We start from the raw sequence: 12,524 nt of genomic DNA, 5'->3' as shown, positions 1-12,524 counted from the left end.
AGATGACAATGTCATATTGCAATGTCAGATATTTAGGCATCCTGCACTAGAAGCACCATGGGGGAAGGGCTCTCTCCAAAGCTCTGCCATTTGAACTCCAGTTACTGTGTTCTATACTTTTAGCAACAAGAGAATCGCTGTCCCCCTCCCTGAGAGGCATGGCCCCATAGAAGCTTCCACTCTGATAGAGACATAAATTATCCTTGCCATTCAACACCACGGCCACCACAGGCACAGCTAGTAAGCACCTGAAACATGACTAGTGTTACCAAGGAACATGTGTTCAATTTATTTGGTTTTAAATAATTTCAGTCTAAACAACCATGTGTGATAGTGGCTATGGTGGGAGACAGCACAGTTCTACCAAGGAAGCCGCAAAGGGCTGGCTCATCACAGGCATGGGGTCATTTGTGGTTGTGCTCTCAGATGCCTGAAAAGGAAATCCTTCGAAAGTAGACAGTAAGTTGCCACAGGATATAGTGGATGATCATCTGCCCCAGCCTTCTTCACTCTGAAGCCCTCATGTGGATGTTTCTTTTTAGCTCCCTGTGAGGAATCAACAGCTTTTCTTGTTAGCAATGAAATTATCCTAAATAACCAACTGCATTTCCATTTCACAATGGCTGCCAAGAAGCCCTTAGGAAACTCAAATCACTGAGAAGGACTATGTTGAACTTCAAAATACATATAGTCTCTGCTTTTTCCTTTAAAATATTTGAGCACACATTTTACCTGGCCCTGGTATATTTTTTTCTCTTCTCTTTTATCATTCTTTCTATGTTTCTCTAAAAATTACCTCAAGTCTGAACAACATGCATTTTATTAAAAATCATATAAATAATGCCCAGTGGTACCATTATTCAAATAAGTCATTTCTATCCATTATCAGTGACATGGAAAACACTGCACAAAGTTTCCTAAAGTGTTTCCAAACACCAACCAGAAGCACTGTCAGACAAGGGCTAATGCATATTCTATACATGAACCTAAAAGCATAAACATCAAATTCCCATAAATCGGGTTGCAAAAGCATCTACAGAGCACTGCAAAGCTGAACCCACAAGTACTCATGCAAACAGGGCTTGAACACTTTTGAGGCACTGAGTGGAGATATTTGCAGTCTTTACTTGTCTGCAGAAAAAGGGCCCTTTCTTTTGCAATTTGTAACCTGACTAGGCATGGTGGCACATACTGTATTCCACATGCTTGCAAGTTCAAGGCCAGCCCAGGGTATGTCCCAAAATCCCATCTCAAAACAACAACAAAAGCATAGTCTTATTTTCATTAGGGTCATCTTCCCACTCTCAGACATGTGGTTGAGTGAGATCACTGCCAACCCTGGTACCAGCAATGATTACAGGAGCCAAATGGAACCAGCCATGAAAATCAAAATTCTTCCCCTAACCCTAAGATTCAGCCATAGACCTGAGATACAAGATGGACTATGAGACATGGCCCAGATCTTGGCTGAAGCCGGGCAGGCAGACTGGGTGTGTGGTGCTGCTGGGAAACAGCCATCAAACCACAGACAACTGGCAAAGTCACAGAGCAACAACAACACAAGGCAACAACAGGAAACTCCATGCACATCCTCCCACTTGACCAAAGGCCACACACCACCTCAGGGTAGTCCTACAGATACATAAATGGTGCCAACATTCAAAGCACCGTAGTACAAACATGGTATCAACATGAAATCCAGGCACTTACCTGATAAACATGGAATGCATTGGCTGCTTTACCCCGGAGAAACACAGATGGGATCCAGACATTGATCAGGGCCCGATTTGATCTGACCAGAATAAAGAGATGAGAGTGGCCATTTTTACTTACAAAAGCAGGCCAAGAGACTATCTTCTCCAAGAGGCATTTCAAAGAAGTCACTTATACAACAGACATCATACTTAACAGTGAGATAAGGACATGTTTAGCACTTATCACTAGACCTCAGAGGACTATCTCTGAGGACCTTGGTTTAAAGGATATGGTATATATTTTATATATATATATATATATATATATATGTGTGTATATATATATATATATATATATATATATATATATATATATAAAAATTTATATATCCAGTGTAGACTCTAGGATGAGAAAGAGCTTGGTCTTCAGTTCTAACAAGCTAAATGACCTTGGACTAGGATGCATCTGAAGCTCAGTCACCACATCTTATAGAGGAACAATAATAGGGAACCATGAGAGGTCATATACAGTAGCACTCCATGGAACCACCTGCCTATCTCCTACTCTCATTTCTGACCCTGATCTCCATTTTCACACAAGAGCTCAGGAAAGCAATTATTACCTATAGTTTTTGGAGTGACAGCTGCTTGGACTTGGAGGAGAAAAGGACAATGGAAAATAACAAATTAGAAAACCTCAATTGTCAGGTACAAATAAACTCTTATGACTCCTCTAAAACACTGTGCATAGTGCAGTCATACTTCATTTCAGTTGTCCCTTTGACACATCCAACTGGACTGAGAGCATGACTACAGGGCAAGTTCTTAATTGCTAACTGTAAAAGGCCCAGTAGACCTCAGTAGTACATCCCTGGGTAGACAGGAAGGTAGCTGAGTGAGGGAGAGGAAGCAAACTGGTAAGGAGTGCTCCTCTGTGGTTTCTGATGGACAGTAACACATAAGCCAAAGAAGCCCTTTCCTCCCCATGTTACTTTTGGTCTTAATGTTTATCACAACAACAGAGAAGCTAATTAGGACAAACGGTCCAAGACAAGTAAAACTTAAGTTAAATTGCATGGTGCACAGGTCAATGGTAGATAACTTGCCCAGCACAAGCTGGTGCCTGGGTTTGATTTGCAGCACCTAGAGAAGGAAACCAAGTACAAAACCATTCCCAGAGGGCATCAACTGCACACCCCCATGCTTTTCTTCACACAGACTCATTAACCCCCTGAGACCTATTTAAGAGATATCTGAGGGTATTATGGTTATATGACAATTCCGCCTTATGGGGTGACTTGAGATATATAATGCACACCCCATCACAGCTCTACTGACCTGAAAAGGGGGCTTTTGGCTGAGATCTTTGGGAGCATCCTAACAGCTGTGTAGGCATGGTGTCCCTTCCAGAAGACCCTGTCTTGCCTCTCCCCAGAGCTATCCAGGGAGAGGGCTTATCCTGAGCATTCTTGCTCAGAACACCTGGGTTTGTAGCATAATCCAAGACACCAGGGGTTTGTTGAAGCCTCCATGACTTTCATGATCTCACAATCTCCAGGGTGAAAAGCAATCTATCCTAACAAAGAAAGTAACCCTCAGGTGAGCAGCACTGAGAACCTGGCACTTCTAAGCCCTGGGCCAAGGTGATGACCAGGGGACAATAAACTGTGAATGATCACGAATTCAGGGTTCAAAGTACAATCAACAATCTTCACCCACCAAATTGGTCTGTGTATCCAATGGATTTCACAAAGGTCCCAACACTGTGTCTGTTCCTAAAGCACCCCAGACATTTCTGCAACTTAAGTCAGGGGTATAGACAGAAAAGCAATGGCCTGGTTCCATTCCTTTTCTCAAATGCTAACACCAGGTGATCTCACAGGGTCAAAGCAGATGACTCTAGACTGGGTTACATGTCCTTTTCCCAAACCATTTACGTTGTGCTGGCAGTGACTGCCTGTGTGACCTCTGCCTGCACATCAGCTCCTCTGGTCCTACTCCATTTATCATTCGTCTGTTCAGGAAATGTGTATCTAGTTAGAACCTAACATGTGGCAGACTCAACCCTTAGTACGGAGATAGAGGAACAGAGAAAACAGAGGCAACAAATTATTCTGCCATGTCCAAAGAAAATAGAATGATCCAGTTTTAATTTTTTATTGGCACATGGTCTAATTTGGAGAGTATCTTATGTATAGTTTGAAAGAAATCTGTTATAGCTTGGATCTTTAGGATCCATATGGCTCATGTGTTAAACACTTGGTCCCCTGTCTGTGATCCTAAGAGGTGGTCTAGTGGAGGGAATTATGGGGCCACAGTCTTAACCTGTGTTTCCCAGCACCATGAGCTAGGCAGCTTCCGGCCAGCCATGACATGTTTTTCAAGAACCATAAGCCTGCCTTTGCATTGATTGAAACCTACAAAACAAAACAACCCTTTTAAATCTATAAGCTGATTAACTTGGTTACTCTCTTAAGTAATGAAAATCTGACTAACAAGTGTGTATTCTATTTGTATCTGTCTCTTTATCTATGTTGTGCTTAATTACTTTATAGCGTTGTTCAAGTACAATTACTTACAGATCTTCTTTCTGGTGGTTCTATTACTGGAAACGGAGTATATGGTCTCCAACTGTTATCCTAGAACTGGTTTCGTTTTAGTCTGTTCTTATATCATGTGTTTTAAGGTCCCATGGTTGGGATATATACATTGGAGTGTCAAGCTCATCTTCAACTTTTAGATGATTTTCTCCCTGTCCTTACTTTCTTATCAGTCCCCAAAACAGATGGGGATTCCAATGTCCTGTGCCTGCCGCCCATAGTCTTACTTCAGTTGCTAACATACTCTGCAAAATTGGTTCCAGGACTTTCCCATATGAAAAGAGGTGACATGTGGCTTATCTGAGGTTACAATGTTGTAATTCCAGTGCCTAAGATTTCAACACAAGTCTCCTGGTTCTAGAAAAAAATGTTCTTTCAAATGTCCTGCCTCCCCCATGCTCTAAAAGTAGCCTTTCTGAATGATCCTTCTCATAGGGAGGCAGGACCTTTGTTGTTGGTGAGACAAAGGTTCACTGTGTCTGGCTGGTCTTGAATTCCTGGGTCTAAAGCTAGAGAGGCTGGACCTTCATCCACTGACCACAACCACGTGAGAAGGAGGAAGCTCTGTGTGGCTCTGTACTTGGGAGTCTGAGGGGTCTATGGATCCCCAAAACAGAGTCTGAAGAACAACTGTCCTCTCAGGGGTTAATAGCAGAGCCATCAGACAGAATCTGAGCCAGTAAATACCAGAGCAATGTGACTATTATGGGTGGACTAGACAGTAGCATGGAGCATGGGGCAGCAACAAGGTGAAAAATAGGGTGTGGACCCTGTGCAACAAGACCCTCAGCTCCTGCTTAGCTGACAGTGGCCTTGCAGGAGTGACAAGTTAAAACTTCATGTGACACCTTCCCAATTTTAAATGTCAAGTCAAAACCAAAATGATTTTAAATGCCCAGGGGACTAAAGCACATTAGATGATCTGGACGTCAGCAAATGTCCTCAGCTCTACAACCAAAAGTTCTGTGTGAACCTCATGAACCTTTCTGCTATTCCCTGTGAACTTCAGGACACGGGCTAGCAACAGGGTTCACTCTTTTTAAGGACCTCTAAAGAATACATGCATGAACTTACATTTCAAAATCTGACAAGCTCTGGTCTTCAGATGTTTGGCTCAAATCTCCAGGTACCTGCAGTTAGGAAAAGGAAGGTGGAGGTGGGGGGGGGGGGTAAGACAGGTTATCACAGTTTGTACATTCACCAAATATTGTCTCTCCTGTCCCCAAACACTTCCTCTCAGAAGGAGGGGAAAGCAGCTACTGGAAAACAATAAGATTTCATGGCAAGTTGGCTGGAGATGGTACTAAAGTCATAAAATCATGCTGCCACGCACGATCTCAATTATCTTTACAGGAAAAGCACTGTTAATCCTATTGAGATAATCATGGGCATATACAAGCATATAATTTTTGGAGCCATAAAGGACTAATTAGGATCATCTATGCAATGAAAAATATATCTAGTGTCACTGTGAGAGTATCAGAAATGTCACACCTAGTACATGAGCACAAAAAGTCACTACTCCCTAAAAATGCCTGTCCTATTGTCCCATAATATATGTGCAACTATAGGCAGAAAGAACATAGAGGCTCCTGGGTGAAATGAGCTATGTGAAAACACGATTGGTGACTAAACCAAATAGTGTCATGATGGCCCCTACCAAGGTTGCTTGGGGTCCTAACCACATGCCACAAAGTCAAGTGAGATGGCCAGGAGGTACCAACAGCATGTGACCTCCAATGACCCCTTGTTCCAACCCTGGCCTGTGATGGGGATCAATCTTCAAGGCTGGAACAAGGGCTTACAATAGCTGTGCTATGACTATGTGATCCTCATGCTAGCAGATACTAAATAGATGATGTGTTCACCTACCACTCAGGGGAGGGACTTCCTCTTGCCATCTGATTGAAATTGACAGGATTTTAAGAATGTGGACAAATAAAGTAAAAACAGCTGGAACGAGAAGAGTGTGAGAAAACAAGGGGAAACTCTGGACAATATACATCAATATCCATGACAACTGAGGGGCAAGTTCTGTTTTCCTCTCCTAACAAGTGAAATCAAGATTTGGAGTTCCCATCTAGGAAGTAGGTAAAAGCCAGGCCTGTCCAGCTCAGTCTTCTGTGATGAAAATGAAGAAGAAACCAGCTAAAAGACAAAGGAAGTCTTGAGGCTGGCATATAAGGAAGGCTGAAAGAAACTACAAAGTTGAAGAGAGCAGCTTAGCTCTAGAGGCAGGGGCTTGATGAGTGGGGGCTGACCTAAGTGGCTCAGGACCAACTTAGTGCATCCTTTCAACCTGGCTCCACCGCCATGAGCAAATCAGTTCTCTGAGACACTGTGATGGGTGGATTCAGAATCACCTGGAAGACTGGTGCATTTGTGAGGACATTTCTGGAGGCAATTAACCAAGAGAATCCTGTGTTCAGAAGACTCAGAAAGCAGACATGGAATGGACAGCACCAGGTCTTCAGGCCATGCCCCAAAGTTATGTAAGCATGGAGATCCTCTCACCAGCTGAGCTGCCAGGGAGCTCTGAGGGGGCTCCAGGGATGTGATTCCTGTGGGCCATCACCCATGCCAGAGTGGGCTTCTTGGTCAGCTGCCTTTGTTTCACACATGTAAGTAACCCTAATAAATTCACTAGATCACCAAGATAGATAGAATCATTCCTTTGCTCCTGTCTGGGGTGAACAGACATTTGCTCATGGTTCCCCAGGTAAAGACACAAAACAAAGAGAAAGGCCCACCCTCAATGAGAATGACACTATCCCTGCACCACCCCCAGCAGAACAGGGGGTAAGGAGAAAGCCAGCCAGTGCCAACATTCCTTCTTATTGCTTTTCATCTAAGTTACTCTGCCATTTCTCCTCACCATGATGGACTGAAGCCCCTGCAACTATGTGCCAAAACAAACCAACCTCTCCTTAGTTTGTTTACATCAGGTTAACAGTGATAATACTGACACTATCAGGGTTGTTCTGAGGATAAAATGTGCCCCTGTCTACAGAAAACACAATAGGAAGACCACAGTCACTCGCTGCATACACAGATGACAACATGGCAACCAGTGAGAAGTTGTACATTGTTATCCTTGATGTTGCATGGAGAATCTCTCTAGTCAAACTGAGGGTACCTCTCAACCTATGCATAACAGTCTGTGGGGAGAGTTAACCCAGGTTCAGCTGCAGCTAGGGAATTAAACTGGGCCCTGGCCACACACCTTTTCTACCAAAGTACTGCTGAGAGATTTTGGAAACCCAACAAGGAGATGACTGCCCTCCACTCTCACATGACCATATGCATCACTGGGCTTTGGTTTGCTTTCTTGTGGGAGCCTGTAGAGAGTTGACATAACATATTCAAAAAGAGGACTACAGGCACCAAGATACCTAAAAGATTTAATTCTTTCAGAGGGGATATCTAAAATCAAAATGCCTGTAAGAAATCACACCTCAGGCAGCAGATATGGTGCTGGAATATTTGCCAGCATGGACAAGGCTCTGGAGTCCATCCCCAGCATAAACTAAAACCAAATCTGGTTTCTTGATTATAGAATTTAAAATGTATACAAACTATTCAACTATTTTAACAATATTAACTACAGAAGATGGAGAGATTAGAGAATAACCATGCCAAGAGGTCTGTTAAAACAAGTTTTAAAGAGAAAAAGAGGGACCTCTATCCTGGATACTACACAACAAACAGTTTACATAGACTACCGCTGACAGCCGGTGGAGAGTAAGACTGAGGGGGAGCCTTGATTTCCATTACCCATCTTTCTGTAGGATGACAGGAGCTATCTTCTGAGGTTCTTTGAAAAATGTAGATGCTTCTGAAGACTGAGCTGACTTTCTCCATTATGCAAAGACCTACAATACAGAGGAAATAAGGAACCCCTGGTGCAGACGTAGGCCTAACACAACTCAACCAGCATGGAGAGGTGAGACCTACCTATTACCTGTGTCTGTTTTTGCATCAGAAATCTGCCGGTGTAAAATTCAAGGCACTGATGGCAGACATACCATGTGCTACAGTGGAACTTGGGCAACTGGATGCTCATCATCATATCCAATTTTTTTCTTTTCTTTTCTTTTTTTATTTTTTGAGACGAGTTCTCACATAGGCCTTGAGCTCTCTATACAACTGAGAGTGACCATGAACTTTTGATCCTCCTGGCTCTGTCTTCCCAGTGCTGGGATTACAGGCATGTGCCACCCCTGATCCATGTAATCCTGGCACTGGAACCCAGGCCTTTGTACATGTTCAGCAAGTGCTCTAGCAGTTGAGCTACATCTCCAGCTTACCATGTATGCATTTTAAAATAAAGTTCTACCAGTTAAGATCTTAAATAAAAGTGTGGTGGCTATCCTGTCTTGGTTAGGGTTTCTATTGTTGTGAAAAGACACCATGACCATGGCAAACATTGTCTTATAAAGGAAAACATTTAATTAAGGTGGTGGCTTACAGTTTCAGAGGTTTAGTTCATTATCATCATGGCAGGGAACATGGTAGCATGCAGGCAGACACAGTGCTGGCTACATCTTGATCAGAAGGAAATAATCCGAGACACTAGGTGGTATCCTGAGCATAGGAAATCTCAAAGTATGTCCCCACAGTGACACACTTCCTCTAACAAGGCCATACCATTCCAACAAAGCCACACCAACTAATAGTCCTAATCCCTATGAGGTAATGGGGATCAATTACATTCAAACTACCACATACCCAAAGTGTACTTTTGATAAAAGTTTGATAGAATACAAACAAGCAGTGAGGGAATGCATGTGGCCAGTATGCTTCCTAAGTCTAACAATGCCTGTGTGTCATTCCGGTTAGAACAACAAAATACAACTAAAAGATGACAGCAAATTCAGATAAATCTGAATTAACTATTTTGAACTTTTCTGCAGTATTCTATAATGAAGATACTTTAACTGATACACATTCTAGAGCAATCTGTGTGCCTTATTATTAAAGTAGATATTCTTTCTCCATCTTCTTTCTGCAAGTTGCAGAAAGTCAGATGGGAAATACTTTGCCTTTGGTCACTGGTACAAGTGAGAAGGACAGAGGCAGGGCACTGAAGTCATGTGCTGTGCCTTTCCTCTCTCCCCTGTGGTACCATGTGGAATGCAGACATGCCCAAGGCTCCCAGAGGAGGGACAGTTCCCAGTCACTGCTCCTCCCTGAATCTCCCAGACTCAACTCCTGGGGCCAGGGACAGTTCAAGATTAACTAATTGGATGGGCTCATGTTTTAGGGACAAACAGCATCTCCTTACCAGGACACAAGAGCCTCATCTTAAAGGCTGTGTCCCCCAGGGAGTCTACCTCAGAAAAGCCTCTGAATGTGTGGGTCACTCAAAGCAGACAGCAAAGGCAAACCAGAGGGAAGGAAAGGAAAAGACAGAGAGCAGGCATCAATCTGCCATTACAGAGCAAAGAGCTTCCTCAAGGAGAAGGAAATGGGAGGGGGGAGGGGGGAAGGGTGAGGAGGAGGAGAGGAAGGATGAGGCACCAGGTGTTTTTCTGCCAGTAAGTGTCCCCTCAGGGATGCTGGTTTTCTGGGAACATTCTAGAGAGTGACTGTAATTGCTTAGAGTTTTCTAAGTCCTGCGGCTTAGAGGCTTTTCTTCTAATTTTGTGGCATCACCAGGATCAGGAAGCCAGGAGATATTTACTGTGTCTTCCTGTATACTGGAGAGGCTGCTTGGGGAAAAAAAAGATTATGATCTTGGGGGCCTCTAGGGAACCAGGCTTGTGACAAGGCCAGGCTTGGCACTAACTACACCATGGTCAATGTCAATGTACACCTGAACTTTGCCTGTCCTGCTATCTGCCCAAAGTGATACCAGATCTCCCTGGGGTTCACACCAACATCTTGTTATTTTTAAGTCTGGATGTGCCATCTGCCATACCACAATACTCTACCACTAAGTAATACCCACACCTTTTTTAGTTTATATTTTGAGAAAGGTCTTACTAAGTTATTTGGAGCCAGGCAGGCCTTGAACTTTGAATCTTCCTGCCTTGTCCGCCAAATAGTTTGGGTTATAGCTGTGTGCCACCAGGCTTGGCCAGATGCTGATTCCAAAGCACATTCGGTCAATAAATAAGTGTGGAACAGAGATATTTTATAAGGAAAATCGGCTTTCTTTTGGTACTAAACATAAATATATCTTAGACCTGCAACATATGGAATCCAAGAAGACCCAGCTCTGGGTTGTGACTCCTCTTTGGCTTGCCCTCCACACAGGCACAATGAAGTAGCCAGCACAGTATCAATATCTGCTTCTCATTGACCACAGAAAAAGGCTGTTCCCCATTGGTCTGTGGTCTAGGCAGTCACAAGGCAGCTGTGGAGTACAAGGATAAGGAAAGCCAATCACTGGAGAAACAGGACAGTCTTGTGTCTTTCTGGAGCAAAAGCCCCCAGTGCTATGCACAGCAGGGTATACAGTGTGAGAGGTGACAGCCCACTCCCAGGCAACATCAGCAAGGGTTCCACTGCCTTTTCTGGCTCAGGGGCTAGGAGAGATAAGCCACAGTCAACAGCTCTCACTGGCCCCACACTCTACCCTCAATGCCACTCTGACTTGTCAGTTCCCCAGACTTAAGAGGATACTAGAGAGCCTGTCCAAAATGGCCATTCCATGTTCCATAAATGCTTCTGAAATTGGGAGGGAGAGGAAAGAAAGCACAGAGAGACAGCAAGGGAGGGCAGGAAAGCAGAGAGACAGGGGAAGAGGAGGGACAACCACCCAGTTTGTTCAAGCCATAGGGGGAAGGCACAGCATCTCCCATTGGCAGAGTCAGGACATAGGTACAGACAGAAAAGGTGGACAAGAAACAGGGCATGATGGTGAGGCTGTAAACTTAGCTATAGGGAAGGATTAGACAGAGGATCTTAAGTTCAAGGCAAGCCAAGTCAACTCAGAGAGATTCTGCCTAGAAATAAAAAAGCAGACCCTTACCTACAATCATAAGGAGCAAATAATAAGATGCCATCACGCGTCCTCTAAGGCTTCCTATACAACAAAGCATTTCCACAAACAGCACACCCCAGTGCCTCCAATCTGTAAGTCAAGGTATCATCTCTATCCACAGAGAAGACATGATATCAACAAACACAAGAAAGAACCAAATGTCAAGAGCCCAATCTAGGCTGCTTTTATGCACTCAACACTTTCCATGTGGGAAGAGAGCACCAGCCACTAGTAAAGGATGGAGCCCACCTCTAGGTGGAGGTGTGCCCTTGTCTCCTCCATTGTCAGTTAATCCAGTTGAGCAGGCCAAGGACCTGGTTCCCTGAACATCCTCAGAGGAGAGGGCCACTGTGAGATCACCTCTGCTAGGAGTGGCCATGGGTCCCAGAGTGTTAGCCTGCCCTTCAGAGCTCTGACCAGGAAAGGCCTCACTGTTCCTCCTTCTAAGTATGCTACCCCTGGTACTGTGGGTTTCCTTACTCATTCTCTAAAGCTCCCTGCCATGTGTTTGCCTGCTGGCACATGACTGACCTCCATGCTAGCTTTCCTCCTTCTCTTCTCCATTCTCCTATGTGGAAAGGGCAAACCTCTATGTGCTTACAGGTAGCAATATAGAAACCAGGGTGTTAAACAGACAGGCTTTTCTCCTTAACAGAATGGATGTGCAGGTCTGATTTCCATTCAGGAGGCGGGAATGGTAATCTTTGCTCTTCTGTGGAGCCAGACACCCTCAGACGCCTGAACCTTGTTTCTTACTCAACATAACCCATTCTTGTAGAAAGGGACACAGGTACTTTGCAAAAGAATTACTTTGCAAAGAGCTTTATTATGATAACTGTCACAAGGAAACTTTTTTTCCCCCAAAGTTGTACTGTATTTAAATGAGAAGTAAAGCAAAAAAAAAAACAAACAAACAAACAAACAAAAAAACAAAAACAACAACAAAAAAAAACTGCTCAGGTCAGATTCCAGAGATCTAAGCACCTTGTCTAACTAAGTTATGTACAACTGTGTTTCCTTCATGCTTCTCATGCAGATTATTCCTCTGCTGGCAGTAGAGTGTGCAGGGACCCCCACATTATGGGTTGCTTCAAGATATACAGCTAGCCTGCCCTAGGGTTTTTGTTTGTTTGTTTGTTTGTTTGTTTTTAACTCAAATAAACTATCCATGAGTTTCCTTTTGAGTCCACACTTAACTTCTTTTATTAAAAATTAAATTAGAATCCCCAATGAAGGGACCAG

General features: G+C 43.7%; 1 protein-coding gene across 2 annotated transcripts in view; it reads right to left on the bottom strand.

The window, feature by feature from the left end:
* Snx29 (sorting nexin 29) overlaps nt 1-12,524 on the bottom strand; it is a 392,572-nt gene that overhangs the window by 86,932 nt on the left and 293,116 nt on the right. For both annotated transcript variants that reach the window (XM_051181423.1, XM_051181424.1), the window contains 2 exons: nt 5,369-5,424; nt 1,711-1,792 (listed from right to left, as the gene is read on the bottom strand). In XM_051181423.1, the coding sequence (XP_051037380.1) occupies nt 1,711-1,792; nt 5,369-5,424 (138 nt within the window). The remainder of the gene's footprint in view (nt 1-1,710; nt 1,793-5,368; nt 5,425-12,524) is intronic.

Source organism: Phodopus roborovskii, unplaced genomic scaffold, assembly GCF_943737965.1.
Source record: "Phodopus roborovskii unplaced genomic scaffold, PHOROB, whole genome shotgun sequence".
Lineage (NCBI taxonomy): Eukaryota > Metazoa > Chordata > Mammalia > Rodentia > Cricetidae > Phodopus > Phodopus roborovskii.
This window is presented reverse-complemented; position numbering and strand designations above follow the sequence as displayed.